Here is a 17,484-nt window from a genome sequence, read left to right as displayed (position 1 = left end):
CAAACCTGAGGTGGTCTGGGGGACCCGCAACATAGAAGGGAACTCACTTGTTTGCTGAATGTAGATACGATATATGCACAAATATGAACCATTAAATATACATATATATTGGGGCACCTGGGTGGGCTCAGTCGGTTAAGTGTCCGACTTTGGCTCAGGTCATGATCTCACGGTTTGTGAGTTCGAGCCCCGAGACGTCAGATACTGTGCTGACAGCTCACACTCTGCTCTCCCTCTCTCAAAAATAAACATTAAAAAAATTTTTAATGAAAAAATACACATTTATTTCTATAAATACTCTCTGCTCACACTCTGTCTCTCTCAAAAATAAACATTAAAAATTTTTTAAATAAGAAATAAATATACATATACACAGCACACACACATATTGCCTTTACTTTTTAAAAAAACAACCTACTTGATTCATGTACGAATTTTTTTAAGTTTATTTATTTTGAGAAAGAGAGCACAAGTAGAGGAGGGGCAGAGACAGAGGGAGAGAGAAGACTGCAAGCAGACTCCATGCTGTCAGCACAGAGCCCAACGTGAGGCCCAAACCCACAAACTGTGAGATCATGTCCTGAGCCAAAATCAAGAATCGGTCGCTTAACCAACTGAGACATCTAGGTGCTCCCATGTATGAATTTTAAAGAGAAAAGTTTCAAATGAATGGATAGATAGACAGGCAGACAGAGACAGACAAACCAACAATCTCTAGGCCCAATCTCTAGGCCCTCTCCCTTCCCTGAAAGTTCCGAGTTTCTGGTCATGGGTGGTGGTCCTTCTGGTGACTAGCCCCAAACCAGGAGCCATCTGGGAGCCCACCAAGAGTCACCTTATTGCAAAACAAGACACTTTTTTTTTTTTTTTAAAGAGAGAGAGCATGAGCATGAGCAGGGGAGGGGCAGAGAGAGGGAGAGAGAAAATCTCAAGTACGTTCCATAGCGGAGTCCCATGTGGGGCTCAGTCCCACAAACCATGAGATCATGACCTGAGCCAAAATCAAGAGCTGGAAGCTTAACCCACTGAGCCACCCAGGTGTCCCAAACAAAAGACACTTACTTACACCATCCAGGAAATTCCAAGTGATCCAAGTGATTTAACAGCTCTAATCACCCCCATTGTTCAGGAAATTACAAGGGTTTCAGAAGCTCTGTCAGGAACTGGAACCAGAGACAAAACTATGTATTTCTCATTATGTCACAATAAGCCTCTGGAATCAAATAGCTTGCCCAGGAACAACTTTAACCTTAACCTTACCCAGACTCTGCAATTTTCTTGCATCCTCCAAATCCATAGGGCCTCTCATGGCCCAGCCAGCATCTCGGACATCAAGGCAATTTAGTTGAGGCCACAGAAAACTTCATACCTGACTCTTGGTAACATCCATCATCAGAGGAAACAGTGCACAGCCCAAATGCATGGATACTCAGGGACAGAGATCAGTGAATGCAACTCCTAAGAGGCATCCAGGGCACAATCCTCCAAAAATCACTCTCCTTTTCGCTTGAGCCTCCATTGTCCTCCGTAAAGCACTTTCAATACAACTCCTTCTTTCCTGTTACCTATAGTGGCTGTGTCTTGTCACTGTCCCCTAGGGACCAGCTGCTTTTCCAGAAAATGCATGTTGTGTGTATAACATATATATGACTGTGCATATATACATATACACACATGACAAGTCCCTGTAGAGGGATTCTGAACGATTGAGGAGAAAGTGACATTCATCAGGTCTATCTTAAAAGCCCAGAGGTCCTGGGCCTCCAAGGCTTCAGCCTCTTAACCACAGACACACATGGACCTCCCCAAATACTGACATATAGCCCTGTATTAATCCTCAAACTGGAAAAGACACCACCATTTCCTGGTGACCTGCCAACTCGATCAATTAGCCCGATAGAAATTTCCAAATTTGAATGGCATTCGATGGACACATATCACTCTTTCTCACTCCCTAAATCCTTATGTTCAAATAATAACCTCCAGTACCTGAGAATGTGACTGGATTTGGAGAGGTAATTCATTTGAAATGAGGTCATAGGCTGGGCCCTGATCCAATATAGCTGGTCTTCTTTTAAGAAAAAATTTTGGGGCACCTGGGTGGCTCAGTCGGTTAAGCATCTGACTTCAGCTCAGGTCAGGATCTCTTAGTTCATGAGTTCAAGCCTCATGTTGGGCTCTGTGCTGACAGCTTGGAGCCTGGAGCTTGCTTCGGATTCTGTGTCTCCCTCTCTCTCTCTGCCCCTCCCCTGCTTGCATGTGCGTTCTCTCTCAAAAAGAAACATTAAAAAATTTATTTAATAAAAAAAAGAATTTGGATTAGATACACAGAGAGAAGATTACGTGAGGACACAGGAAGAAGGTGGCATCTACAAGTCAAGGAAAGACCTGGGAGAGAACCAACCATGGGGACCCTGATCTCAGACTTTAGCTTCCAGAATTGTGAGAAAGAAATGTCTGTTGTGTAAACCAGACCTTGCTCTGTTTTTGTGCTCTGCCAGCCTGAGCAGACTAGTACACCCGCCCTGCTGAGCCAGACAAGGCAGAGTGACCCATGTAGAGTCCAAGCCCTTAGACAACCTCACTCATCACCCTGTGCAACTGCTGAGAACGTGGTACATGGACCAAGGAGAAAATGATGAGGCTTCAAAGTCCAAAAGCAGCTCCCTAAAATATAGGAAGATGGAAATGGAGAGCATTCCAGAATACTAAGTAACCAAACAATGCCATCATCATCTGGCAGTCAGAACACTTAGTAATTAGTAAATAGTAAAATAGTTAGCTACGATTTTTATGAAGGTGAGTGGCTGGAGGCCTAGAGGACATAACAAGACACGGCTTTCTCAAAGAGGACCATCTGGAATTATCTATCTTACCACAATGTTTTATATACCTGGGATGCCAGCCTCGGACAGATGAGTTCAGCACCTGGGCCTCAGGGTTCAAGGCAGGCCTGGGCAGCCCACTCAGGGACCCTGACTGAAGATTTAAGTAGAAAGAGGCAGACCACCATGAGAGGCCGTGCAGATTCGCAACACGAGGAGTGGAGACGACCTGAAGCCTGAGTCAAACCAGAGTCCATTTCTGAATCTTTGAAGAGTGTCTGCCCCAAACCCATCCTGCTAGAGGCCATTATTTTGCATGTTTTGTTCCCCAGTGTGGACCCCATGCCTACAATAGTGCCCGGCACCCTGCAGGCGCTCAAAAAAAAAAAAGAAAAAAAAAAGTCTGTTGCAGTAAATTCCTCAAAAACCCAGAATTTGGAATTCAATGATAAGAGAGCCATTTGACAGCAAATTTCCACTTTTTTCCCTTGTAAGCAGCAACTCAGCTTTTAAGCTGGATAGAGCTTTCCTGAAGCAAGGGAAAGAACCCTGAGTACTGGAGACAGGCCCCGTGCCCAGGACAGTGAGCACAATGAAGCTACATCATGTCCCAGTTCATCACATCACAAAGGAGCCGGGACCCCTGAGATGACAACTCTCACAGGGGGCAGACTGGGGAACGAGGGTCAGGGCTCTTCACCGCTCAAGGAACCTCAGCTCCACCCCTCTAACACACTGTCCTTCTTTTGGGAACTGACGTTATTTTCTAGCAATTGGGCTGGCTCTGAGGATCCTATTCCTTCTCTGATCCGTCCCTTCTCTGTTGCCAAGGGCCTCTATTCAGGATTTTTTTTTTAAATTTTCTGATCTTTGACATTTCTTTCCTGTGGCTCCTTTCCTTCAGTGAACAAAAATCCGTTTGATTGATTAGTCCATTGGGTCTTTCATTGAGGCCACACATTTACTTTCAACCATCTTTCAAAGCCATGGGACTTGTTTCCAATTTGCTATGTGCATGAGAATATGTGCATATCTATAAACTATCCAGATAGGGATTTGTAATCCAGGTAGAAAGGTATGAATCTGTTAAAACATATCCATATCCTATTTTACTAGTGTAAAACGAATTGAATCCTTTCCCCCTTCTTCTCCAAACAATAACATGCCCCTTGGACAAGAAATGACCAGGATACGTTGTACCTTCTACCATAAGTCTCTTTCAACTAATGTAGGTGTAACCATCCTTTGATTACATGTGCCAGAGGGTCAGATTGCTAGACGCATGTAATCCAGCTTCAAAAGAAAAAAGAAATGCCAGTTCAAAGGCAGCAAGGACTCTTGTTTTAGTTCACTACTGTCAGCACCTGTAGCTTTACCAAGTAAAGGAACTAGCTAATGAAAGGTTTTCAAAGAGGTGTGTGTACCGGATGGGAACTGTCTTCTAGGCAAAGAACTTGGCAGACAGGTTATTCAGGAGTCCTGAGTAGTTGTTCCTTTAAGGGATACTTAAAAAGTCAAACATATCCAAATATACCACAGTACATTACTGAATTAAATGTATTCAGCTTCCATTTGAAGGACTTCAGCAGTCTAAAATAAACTGAATCAATGTGGAACCAAAGAAATACAAGAGCTAACCAAATAACGATCCTGGGTCGGAATGAAAGATTCATGCCCCCTAGAAAAGTGGGTGCACTGTTATAATTCAAACCACTGATGGGCAGCACACACCACCTCCTTTGAGTTAAGGAGCCTCCGTCATATCAATTAGGAATCTGATGCAAGGTATATTGTCCTAAAATGGACATTATACACATTATCTGATGTGAAATGAGGTCAGACTTCTGGCAGAAATCTCTGAAATAGTCACTTTCACAGGGCTTATTCACTTGATGTGTTTGCTGATATTTTGCTGAAGACGTTCCACAGTTATTGTGTGCAGGGTCCTGTTTTCTGTAGGATTTCCCCGGTTAGGTGAGGATGCTTCATCATCAGTCCTGCCGCATTCACTGCCTTCAAAGCTCTTCCAATAGCTTCTCTCCTGCGGGAGCCCTCTGGCACCTAGTAAGGTCCTCTTTCTGGGGAAGAACTTTCCCACGGTCACTGCAGTTCTTTCTCCCAGCTATAAACTCCCTGCTGATAGGGGACCCGTGAGACACCCGGGGGGGGGGGTGTCTATCTTTCCACAGAGGCTTTCTCGCTCTTTATCCTATTTGTTGTTAGACTATCCCTGGTCTTTACACTGTGTCTCAGTATACGCTTGCCAGCCACACACTGACCTGGAAGGTTTTAGTCAAGGGTTTTCCACCTTGATTGTATCACACTGTATTCCTGTGTGCTTTTTGGGACATAAACTATGATGCAACTGATCGGTGAAGGCATCGCCACATTCACTGCATTCAAAAGGTGTCGCTGTGCAAACTCGGTCACCTGCTGATGGTGGAAAACTAGCATCTGGCTGTCCGACTGTGGCTGTGTTCCTATCTGCTAGGAGCTCATGGACGTGTAATGTCTGAGCTGCTGCGGAAGGCATTTGTCTGGACACCTTATTAACAGGGTTTTTCTCCTGCATGTAATCCCTTGGATGTGATGAGCTGTGGCTCTCTAAGAAAGGATTCCCCACCACGACCGGACGTGTGCCTTTCTCTCTTGCATGCAACATTCCCTTATGGTAAACGAGGCACGACAGGTGGGAGAAAGCCTTCCCGCAGTCAGTGCATCCGTAGGGTCTCTCTCCTGTGTGAATTCTCCGGTGTCGATTGAGGCACGACTTATCTCTAAAGGCCTTCCCGCACTCACTGCAGGGATAGGGTTTCTCTCCTGTGTGAATTCTCCGGTGGTTAATGAGACCGGACTTGTGGGAACAGGATTTTCCACACTCGGTACACACAAAGGGAGTCTTCCCGGTGTGAAATCGCTGATGGGATATGAGGCAGGTCTTCTGTCTGAAGCCTTTCCCACAGTCGGTGCACACATAGGGTTTCTCGCCAGTGTGAATTCGTTGATGTTTAAGGAGATTGCCCTTCTGAATGAAGCCTTTCCCACAGTCGCTGCATATGTAAGGTTTCTCCCCAGTGTGCGTCCGCTGATGTACAATGAGATTACCCTTCTGAATGAAGCCTTTCCCACAGTCACTGCATATATATGGTTTCTCTCCTGTGTGAGTCTTCTGATGGGCATTGAGCTGTGACTTCCAGCGGAACGTTTTGTCACATTCGGTACATTCGTAAGGTTTTTCTCCCGTGTGGGTTCTCTGGTGCTCGATGAGCCTGGACTTCCTGGAAAATGCCTTGTCGCACAGACTGCATCCATGGGGCTTCTCACCTGTGTGAACTCTCTGGTGATTAATGAGCCGAGACTTCTTGAAGAAGCCTTTTCCGCACTCACTGCATACACAGGGCTTCTCTCCTGTATGTGTCTTCTGATGCACGAGGAGCTGTGATTTCTTGGGGAATGCTCTGTCACACTCCGTGCATTCGTACCGCGTCTCTCTTATGTGAGTTTTCTGATGTTCAGTGAGCCTGGACTTTCTGGAAAAAGCTTTCCCGCACATGCTGCATCCGTGAGGCTTCTCTCCTGTGTGAACTCTCTGATGATCTGTGAGCCGAGACTTCTTGAAGAAGCCTTTGCCACACTCACTACACACATGGGGTTTCTCCGTCTTATGAGTTCTCTGATGCTTGATGAACTGGGAATTTGTGCTCACAGAATTTCCACAATCAGGTAATTTAATTTCAATACCATACTGGTCATGCTTTGTATGGGAGAAGGATTTCATATCTCCATTAACCTCGGTCAGGTTCTTTGCTTCGTAGCTTCTGGTCTGGTTAACTGAACTGAAATTTGACTTCCGTGTTTTCCCATGTAAGTCAAAGATATCATGACTTTGCCTTAAAGAAAAATTACTTTTATTCTGATGAATGATGTTTCCAAATGTATTATGTTCATGGCATTGTTTCATTCTCTTTGGACAGCTTTGATTTTGCACGTGTCCCTGCAGATGACCACCATCTTTCTTGATCTCTAGGAAAGAAGAGAAGAATGAATCTTTCCACGAGCTTGATACATCAGCTTGGCATATATTAAAACTATTTCACAAGTGGCTTTGTGTTGGCTGGCTCCTTGCTGACAACACTATGACCTCATTTTAAACACACTCCAAGGAAATATGTTAGCAAACATCATATGGACAAAGGTTAAGCACAATAATATAAGCAAAGAGAAAAGGTAAGAATAGTCCGTGCATAAATAAGGTTAGATCACTCAGAATGGATAAACACAGATTTGCCTGTTTTCTAACTGTGACCTTATAAAGCATGCTGAGATAGAACAATAAAACCAAGTTCCTAGAAGCACAAGGAGATAGAAGGATATTTATTTTAAAATGTTGTGGACACATTCATAAGGATTCCATAAATCTTTAGGAAACTATGACCACGTACCAGGCATTGTGCTGGTGATGAGGACATAGAAACACATTTAATAGGGTTGTTTTTTTTATGTCTTTATTTTATTTTGAGAGAGAGAGACAGAGGGTGAGAAGGGGAGGGGTAGAGAGAATGGGAGACACAGAATCTGAAGCAGGTTCCAGGCTCTGAGCTGCCAGCACAGAGCCTGACACAGGGCTCAAACCCACGGACTGTGAGATCATGACCTGAGTCGAAGTCAGACACTTAACTGACATAAACTACCCAGGCGCACCGGAAACACATTTCTTGTTTCCACTGAGCATATATTCTAGTTAGGAAAAACTGAATAAGCAAGCAGTGACAGAGAAAGCAGGTACAAACTGGGCAAATGGTTAAGGGAGCAACTGAGAGTAAGGTGGAGGGAAGTCAGACATAATGTGGACAGAGAAAAGACAAGGCTCACTCCCAGTTTCAACTTGTGGGAATTAATAAATGTGAGGAATCAGGTCTTATTCTAAAGTATTTGACGTGGGCCAATAGACAGGTGGGTAGTGACTTTTAATAAGATGGGAAATGGGGCCCCTGGGTGGGTCAGTTGGTTAAGCGTCCAACTTCAGCTCAGGTCATGATATCACGGTTCATGGGTTTGAGTCCTGTGTTGGGCTCTGTGCTGACAGCTAGCTCAGAGCCTGGAGCCTGTCTTTGGATCCTGTGTCACCCTCTCTCTCTCTGACCCTCCCCTGCTCACGCTGTCTCTCTCTGTCTCTCAAAAATAAATTTAAAATAATTAAAAAAGAAAAAGAAATCAAAAGGCTTTATTTTTTTATGTTTTTTATTTATTTTTGAGAGACAGAGAGATAGCACTAGCCGGGAGGGTCAGAGCGAGGGAGACACAGAATCTGAAGCAGGCTTTAGGCTCTGAGCCAGCTGTCAGTGCAGAGCTCGATGCGGGGCTCAAACTCATGAACCGTGAGATCATGACCTGAGCTGAAGTCAGACGCTTAACCGACTGAGCCACCCAGGCACCCCTCAAAAGGCTTTAAATAAGGGTGCTAAGGAGGTAGGGAAATGTCTAGGAAAAAACACCCTTCATCGCCCCTGGTTCTCACAGAAAGCCCCCAAAATCCTTACAATCTCCTAAATGATAAGAGCACTCAGCATCTTCTGTGCTGATGTTTGGTTCCTGACCTTGGTTCCTGACACAGGGCTCATAAATCCCTTGGAATTTCTTGGGTGGTAAGAGTGTCTTTTCTTCTAATAAGGTAACTCTGGCGGGGGGGGGGGGGACTGCAGGATGGTGGGGGGCTGGATGGCAGAAAGACGAAGCCCGGATCAGAAGCTTGGAATTTTCAGCCCCACCCTCCATCCTCCAGAGAGGGGAAGAGACTGGAGAGAGTTAATGATTGATCCTGCTTATGTAAGGAAGCCTCGAGAAAATCCCAGTACTGCGGGGTTCAGGGAGCCTCCAGGTTGCTGAACATATGGAGTGTTAAAACCTTGTGTGTGCAGTGCCCTTATCAGACTTCTGTTCTCAGCACGCTGCGAACAAGGGACTTGATGAGGTTCCAGAAAGACGTGCAGGACAGTCTTCCTGGTCATCAGCCATGTGCGTCAGGAGACCACGGCCCCGGAAAGACACCCACACACAGTTCCCGCTCTGTCCCTCTTCTATATGTGTCTATTCTGGTAAGACATTCGCTGCTGACTAAACATTTACTGAGAGAATAAAACAGGAGCCCAGCTTGACGGATTCTGCTCGAGCGTCTCATGTGTCTGTGTCCTTAATGTGTCTTTCCTATTTGTCATTCCTTGGCTCAGTCCTAAGTGTCATTCCTTGGCCTGAAGGAGTTGCGGAAAGCAACAGTGGAGGTCCTGGGAGACAGGGGCCTGGAGAGGGGATGAAAGCTCTGTGTCCCTTTGCACATACCTTGCCCTAAACACCTCCTCCATTTGGATGTTCATGTGTATGCTTTATCACATCCTTTTATAACAGACTAGTAAATAGTAAGTAAGTATTTCGCCCAAGTTCTCCGAACTATTCTACCAAATAATCGAATTCAAGGGGGAGGAGGCTCAGATTGTAGCCAAGTTGGACGGAAGCTGTGAGTAACCTGATTGATACCTAAAGCTGGGGGGAGGGGCAGTCTCATGGGATCTGCCCTTAACCTACTGGATCCAACGCTACTTCCAGGTAGATGTCAGAATTAAGTGAAATCATAGGACACCCGGTGGGTGTCGCAAAGAACTGCTTGTCGTGGGGAAACCCCGACGTGTGGTGTCAGAAGTTCTGTGCGTGCGGCAGCGGCGTGAGAGGAGAGATACACGGCAGGGATGTGAGGTGTGAAGAACAGAAGGTCCGGACATCCCAGATTCACGTGTGGAAATCCTAACTCCCCATCAACATTGGACGTGAACGTTAGGAAGGGAAACTGACGTAATCCAAAGGGAGAGGAAGGGGCAGAAGACAGTGCTCAAATGGAACATTTCTCTTTGGAGAGAGGCGTGGAAGGTGGGCTTTCAGAGCAAGGGAAGCGGACGGAACAGGTGTGACAGTGTTGGGCAAAGAAGGCTGATGAGATTTGAGGATTCTAAAAGGAAACCCGGAGAGAAAAATAACGGACACCTGAATGAAATAAACACGGATTGAACCCAAGCAGAGATAGGTCCTCTAAGCACCTAAAAGAGAAAGGACGCTTCTATGGGAGATTCCCCGAGCTTGGTGACACGTGTCCTCAGACACCCTTGCAGCCGTGATCCCTCTGAGTGACTAAATGTGACTTCCTCGCCGGTTCTCTCTCACCTGGACAGATTCGATGGTGGGTTTCACCTTCTGTCATCCACACTCCCCCCGGTTCCAGTCTGGAGAGCGCCTCTGGCTTGCTGGCCACATAGCCTGTTCATGGGAAATGACAGAAGAGGCAGGCTCTGTGAGCTGGGCGGTGGTCTGCCAACCCAGGGGCCATGCAATTGCGATCTGCAGGAAGGCAAGGGTAAAGGTCTTCTCTCGGGAAAGGCACATGATCCCCTCGAATCTGGGACCCGGGAGGGGACTGAGAATCTACACTGCAGAGCAGCACAGACACGCCAGAGCTCTCCGAAGCCGCCAGAGGAAAAGCCGTGCTCACCCAGCGACACCAGGTTCCTGTAGTTCTCCAGCATCACGTCCCGGTACAGGTCCTTCTGGGCGGGGGCCAGGAGCTGCCACTCCTCCCGGGAGAAGTCCACGGCCACGTCCTCCAGAGTCAGCGATTCCTGTAACGACACAGTCCTGTTTAGCCTGACTGTTCCTCTGATTCCTGAAATGGAAAGAACATGAAGAAGTTGTTCTACTCATTTTCACCAACGAGGCCACATCTATACAGTTAGGTCTTTGGATATATATTTTTTAATTTATTATTTTGTTTTATTTTTGAATAAAATTTTATTTTTAAAAAATTTAATGTTTATTTATTTTTGAGAGAGAGAGAGACAAACTGAACAGGGGAGGGAAACAAAGAATCCAAAGCAGGCTCCAGGCTCTGTGCTGACACACAGAGCGCAACACAGGGCTCGAACTTGTGAACTGCGAGATCATGACTTGAGCCAAAGCCAGACACTTAGCTGACTGAGCCACCCAGACACCTCAGGCCTTTGGATGTTTATCAAACTACATTGTTATAAAAGGAAAATATATTAACGTCAAACCTATGTATAACAAAATATTCAGTAACCACGCAGTCAAGCATCATTCAACAAATCAGAAATTTCTGTAATAAGTAGTCATTAAATTCTGCTAAACTAAAAACATTTGCAATGTATGTATTTGAAGCACTGGCTATATATATACGTGAAAAAAGAATCATACTTTTGCTATATAACTCTGTAATCATTGGGGTATTTTTTTTTTTACTTTTAAAATAATCCAGGCACTTCTAAAGGATTACTTTTTAAAAGGTAATAGAAGGGGACAGCACCTGGATGGCTCAGTCACGTAAGGAGCCAACTCGATTTCGGCTCAGGTCATGATCTCACAGTTCGTGTGTTTGAGCCCTGAGTCACAGGGCCTGCTGGGATTCTTTCTCTCTCCCTCTCCCTCTGCCCCTCACTCACCCACACACTCTCTCTCAAAATAAATAAACTTTTAAAATATACTATTTCAATGGGGCACCTGGGTGGCTCAGTCGGTTAAGTGTCTGACTTCGGCTTAAGTGTCGTTCTCCAAGTTCATGATTCAAGCCCCACGTCGTGCTCTGTGCTGACAACTCGAAGCCTGGACCTGGTTTCAGATTCTGTTTCTCTCTCTCTCTTCTCCTCCCCAACTTGTCACTGACAGATCTCTCTCTCTCTCTCTCTCTCTCTCTCTCTCTCAAAAATAAACTTAAAAAAATATCTTAGGGACACCTGGGTGGCTCAGTCAGTTGACTGTCTGGCTTCAGCTCAGGTCATGATCTCACGATTCATGGGTTTGAGCCCCGTGTCAGGCTCTGTGCTGACAGCTAGCTCAGACCCTGGAGCCTACTATGGAGTCTGTGTCTCTTTCTCTCTCTGTCCCCTGTTCACACTCTCTCTGTCTCTCAAAAATAAATAAATGTTTTTAAAAATTTTTTAAATATTTTAAAATAGTGTATTTCAAAAAACAAGTAAAACAGGGACACCTGGTTGGCTCAGTTGATTAAGCATCCAACTTCAGCTCAGGTCATGATCTCTCAGTCCATAGGTTTGAGCTCTACATCAGGCTCTGTGCTGACAGTTCAGAGCCTGGAGCTGCTTCAGATTCTGTGTGTCCCTCTCTCTCTCTGCCCCTCCCCTGTTCATGCTCTGTCCCTCTCTCTCTCTCTCAAAAATAAATAAACATTAAAAAATTTTTAGTAAGCAAAATAAAATAAAATAGGAGACAGTAGAAACTGGCTTTGAATGTAAGGAACGTGTATTATCTTAATAAGGGGGAGTTTGAAAGGAAACCCCTAGATCCCAACAACCTTACCTTCAACTCCCTACTGCCATATCTGAACTCAAATACCAACCGGTTCAGTCCCCTGTTCATAAGGACCTTTGAAAGTCATGCAGTCCTTCCATTTTCTTAGGTCATGTGGGTTTTATTTCCAGATTAACCCTGACAGCCGCAAGGCTGGGCCCATCGGTACCCTCATTATGGTCCCCAGAAAGAACTGTGCCCACTGAAGTCTCCTGGTCTATTCTCAAAGAGGCCTCTGAGGAATCCTCTTTTGCATTTAGGAGAAAGCTGAAGTTCAGGACACCATATCACATCCAGGAAGCACCCCTAAACAGTCCAGATGCCTGAGTGCCATGAAATACATAGTGACATCCTCTGGAACCAGTCTGCTTTCTCCCCAGTCACGGTCTATCCCGTGGTCACCCTGATTCTCCGGCTGCGATGGCCGTGAGAGACGTCAGACATAGGCTGAGGTTAACATAGTCCGCAAAATGCCCAGTCACACAGGATGTTCTACCACGAGTTATTCCGTGTGGACCCTAACAACAACATGGTCCTGAGCCTATTTGCCTCGATACTGGAGCTGGAGTCTTAATCTATTTCTGCGGAAATCCTATTTACCAATTTATACTTTTCCATTGAACTCAGCTGTGTTTTTAAGTCCCTCCAAAATCAATCACAGATGAAGGGAAGAATCAAATAAAGTCACCTGGTCCTTAATCATTTTCTTCTGTAATTGGAAATCAGCCAGTAATGGGGATGCGGTGTCTTCAGTTTCTCCTTGCACTGCCCTAAATTCCTGGTTAGAAATCTTGGTCTCTGGTCAAAGGTGTCCCCACAAATGACCACGTGCAGGTCCTGAGATCTGCTCCTTGCTTCGCTTGATGGATTCTGCTCCCAGAGCTAGGACCTGCGGACTGCAGTAAGTTCACTGTGAGTGCACATCTCCTCTGGGCCCAGATGTTATCAATTCTACTGTCAGTCACCTGATTTCAGGGCCATCTGTCCCTTTGTTTGTAGCCCCAGAGGCTACTTCACTCCGGAGCAAGGAAACCCCAGACTGTGAGTGTGTGGGCACTTTCTTCTAGGATGTGAAAGTCTGTGTAAGGAGCCATGAAAGGAAATATAACACAGCATGACGCCCCCAACAGGGGCCTCCCACACAGGTCAGTGTTGGGAAGAACATGTAAAAGGTGAGGAGCTGGACATCTACTCTGTTAAAATCACGGGTGCTCATGTACCTGTTCAAAGGTCTTCGTATACGCCTCAGTTTGAAGACCAATGCACTCAGCAAAGCATTATCTAGCAAACCATTTTAATTAATTGTTATGTGAAAGAAACAAGGACAAACCAATGGAAAAAAATTAAAGCATACAGAACAAGGCTTTTCTTTCTGGTTATATACACATTGAGTGAAAGTATAAAACCATGTTTTATATAAACCAAGTTCAAGAAAGTCATAGGAGGGGTGCCTAGGTGGTTCAGTCGGTTGAGAATCCGACTTTGGCTCAGGTCATGATCTCACAGTTCGTGGGTTCGAAGCCCACATCTGGCTCTGTGCTGACTGCTAGCTCAAAGCCTGGGGCCTGCCTCAGATTCTGTCTCTTTCTCTCTCTGCCCCTCCCCTGTTCACACTGTGTCTCTCTGTCTCTCAAAAATAAATAAAGTGTAAAAAAAGAAATTTAAAAAAAATAAAGGAAGTCATAGGAGTGCCTGGTTGGCCCAGTCAGTGAGGCCTGTGACTCCTGATTTCAGGGTTGTGGGTTCAAGCCCCATAATGGGTATAGAGATTACGTAAAAATGGTAAAATCTTGGGGCACCTGGGTGGCCCAGTTGGTTAAGCATCTGACTTCAGCTCAGGTCATGATCTCACAGTCTGTGAGTTTGAGCTCCGCATTGGGCTCTCTGTTGCCAGTGCAGAGCCCACTTCTGATTCTCTGTACCCCTCTCTCTGCCCTCCCCCGCTCATGCACATGCACGCTCTCTCTCTCTCAAAACTAAATGAACTTAAAATAAAAAGGTAAAATCTTTAAGAGAAAGGAAGGAAGGAAAGAAGAAAGAAAGAAAAGAAATCCATTATCTCGGGAGGGGGGGAAGAGGGTGGATTAGAGGCCCTCACTTAAGTTGCATTTACAGTTAGTGTATTTTTTTAAGCTTTTTATTTCTTTATTTAGTTTTAAGTAATCTCTACACCCAACGTGGGGCTCAAACCCATGACCCCGAGATCAAGAGTGGCACGCTCCTCCTAACGAGCCAGTCAGGCATCCCGTGATCATTTTATTTCTCTAAAAAATACCAGTGACCAACATGTACATCATGAAGGAAAATTCTCACTGAATGACAATGACAGAGAGGGAAGTTTCAAGGGCTCATACTCCACAGAAACATCAAAAAACCAAGTAAGAACCGTCAGAACAAAGAAAAAAACAAAATCTTTTTCATAACTCTGGAAAACAGTCATAGGTTTATAGCAGCAGAGTGATCACTCAATCAAGAAATAGGCCACTTGTGGGGCGCCTGGGTGGCTCAGTCTGTTAAGTGTCCAACTTCAGCTCAGGTCATGATTATCAGTTAGTGAGTTCAAGCCCCACATCAGGCTCTGTGCTGATGGCTCAGAGCCTGGAACCTGCTTCAGATGCTGTGTCTCCCTCTCTCTCTCTGTCCCTCCTGCACTCACTCTGTCTCTCTCTGTCTCTCAAAAATAAATTAACATTAAAAAAAAATCTAAAACAAAAAAAGCACCAGTGCATACCGGGGAATTTATAAAGCTAAGTACATGCTCAGGGAGAGACACCTGCTCAGAAAAAACCTGAGAAGACCCTAAGTTGTCCCTCTGGCTGATCTCTACACTCAATGCAAACAGGAAATGGACAGTAAGGCAGAGTTGTAAATAGTTGTAATAGTCTGGCTCAGCACTGACGGAGCACCTGGGATACAACACACAACCATGAAACACACCGAGTGAAGGGAGGCAAACACCAAAGGTCACGTGTTGTCTGATTCCATTTACACGAAACATCCAGAATAGGTAAATCCACAAAGACAGCAGATTGGTGGTTGTGAGGGTCTGGGGGAGCAGGAGAGCGTAGAGGGACCTCATTACATTACCTGTAACTATTCTGGAAATCCTACCCAATTAATTCGATAAAGACTCAAATAAGAGAAAAAAAGAATCAAATAAGAATAATCAATATCAGAGAAGAGGAAGGATATTATTAAAGTTCCTCCAATGTGATTAAATAAGGGTCAGAACTTCAGAGATTCAAGTGAACATACACCAAAAATAAGTTTTCCATCTTACATCCTATGAACTAAAAATATAATATTTCTGATGTAAAAAAAAAAAGGTTTTGGTCAGATGGCTGACTGCAGAACTTATATCTAAAAGTGGATAGCATTCTGGGGCACCTGGCTGGCTCAGTTGGAAGAGCATGTGACTCTTGATTTTGGGGTCATGAGTCTGAGCTCCACATTGGGTGTAGAGATTACTTATACATAAATAGATAGGAGCGCCTGGGTGGCTCAGTCAGTTAAGCATCTGACTTTGGCTCAGGTCATGGTCTCGCGATTTGTGAGTTCGAGCCTCACGTTGAGCTCTGTGCTGACAGCTCAGAGCCTGGAGTCTGCCTCAGATTCTGCGTCTCCCTCTCTCTCTGCCCCTTCCCTGCTCACACTCTGTCTGTGTCTCTCTCTCTCCAAAATAAATAAACATTTTTAAAAATTTATAAATAGATAGCATTCGAAAATACACATTTCCTTAGCAACGTTACATGATTGACTATTTTAGGGGAATGGCTTAACACTTTGTATTGAATATTTCCAATAGAGATTTTGGTAGCATCCAAAAAAATCCACTTTTAGGAATCATTGCAAGAGAAATAATGAAACAATCATGTAAAGTTGATATAAAAGTATAATTTTAGGTCTGCTAAGAGAGAATTAATTGAATGAATAAAAGTATACACATCCAGTGAACTATTATGCAGCTCTAAGAAATGCTATCTATATTTAGTTAAAAGACATATACTTTGAAGTTATGCATAGCATAAGCACATGAAAAGATGCTCGACATCATGCTTCTTCAGAGAAATGAAAGTCAAAGCCACAATTGAGACATAGTAAAAAAAAAAAAAAAAAAAAGGAAAAGAAAATGAAAGAAAGAAAAAAGAAAACAGCAAGTGTTGGTGAGGATGTGGAGGAAATGGAACCCTCCTAACTGCCAATGGAAATGTAAAATGGTGCAGACACTTTGGAAAATAGTCTGATGGTTCCTCCAACAGTTAAAAGCATGTCCACACAAAACTTTGCACACACAGAGGCGCCTGGGTGGCTCCGCCCCCTGAGGCGTCTGACTCTCGATTTCCACGCAGGCCTGGTCTCAGTCAGGAGAAGGAGCCCCCCCGGCGGCTCTGTGCTAACAGCGCCAAGTCCGCTCGGGATTCTCTCACCCTCCCTCCTCTCTCACACACAATAAATAAAGAAACCTAAAAAAGAAATATTATTTTACCTGTGTTACAGTGGCACTGAAAAGAAGCATTTCCAAGTGTGTGTGTGTATGTGCACACACAGTAACCTTGCAGAAAGGGCAAAATCCCCATCTTTAGTAGAAACCTTACCACTTTAGATGTGTTTAATGCTCTATTTCCAACAAAGCACTCCTATCTACGGGGTGGAGAGGAAGAGATGCCTAAGGCAAACTAGAGCTTGGATTGGAAGGATCGACAGGGAAAGAAACATTGGAACCCACCCACCAACCAACCTCACAAACCTCTCAAGGGCTGACACACCTGGACCTTCCCCAAACACTCGTCACTCCCCCACCCTCGGAATAATCCCGAAACCTGGACCAGACACCGGAGTTCTCTAACCCTGCGCCCCCCCTCCTGCCATTGAGCCGCAGGGCAAAACCGTAGAGGAAGCGGACACCGCTTTCACTAACAAAAACCACTTCCTAGACTAGTCCGCAGTCGCTAGGCGCTACACACAGACACCAAACCCTGACCACAGACTCGGAAACGTAGATCTAGACAGATCTGTAATCACTAACCCTCACAATCCTTCAGCACCGACTCCAAAGGCGCCGCACGCACAGACACCCCACCAGGGGCTCCCACTTGCTTCCCTCTCACCCACGGACCCCTCAGTCACCTCGGTCTTTTCACCCTGTTCACCAGACCGACCCCCACGCAGACCTGATTTCCTAGTGACCCCATGGAGACCTCCTACAAGCGGCACTTCCGCGAACTCTCCTGCCGCGCCCCTGCCCGCCTCCCCGTCAGCGACGGCGGCCGGCGAGGGTCAGCGGCGTTTCTACACC

At 45.3% G+C, this 17,484-nt stretch overlaps 1 protein-coding gene across 1 annotated transcript; it reads right to left on the bottom strand.

Moving 5' to 3' along the window:
• Positions 1–4,143: 4,143 nt before the first annotated feature.
• ZNF613 (zinc finger protein 613) lies at positions 4,144–17,444 on the bottom strand. The gene is made up of 4 exons (XM_029926521.1): positions 17,360–17,444; positions 10,360–10,486; positions 10,035–10,127; positions 4,144–6,848 (listed from the first exon to the last, which is right to left on the bottom strand). Exons 1-4 carry the CDS (start codon positions 17,378–17,380, stop codon positions 5,119–5,121), a joined length of 1,971 nt encoding a protein of 656 aa, XP_029782381.1. The 5' UTR covers positions 17,381–17,444; the 3' UTR covers positions 4,144–5,118.
• Positions 17,445–17,484: the final 40 nt, after the last annotated feature.

This window comes from Suricata suricatta, chromosome 16 (genome assembly GCF_006229205.1).
Source record: "Suricata suricatta isolate VVHF042 chromosome 16, meerkat_22Aug2017_6uvM2_HiC, whole genome shotgun sequence".
Classification (NCBI taxonomy): domain Eukaryota; kingdom Metazoa; phylum Chordata; class Mammalia; order Carnivora; family Herpestidae; genus Suricata; species Suricata suricatta.
This window is presented reverse-complemented; position numbering and strand designations above follow the sequence as displayed.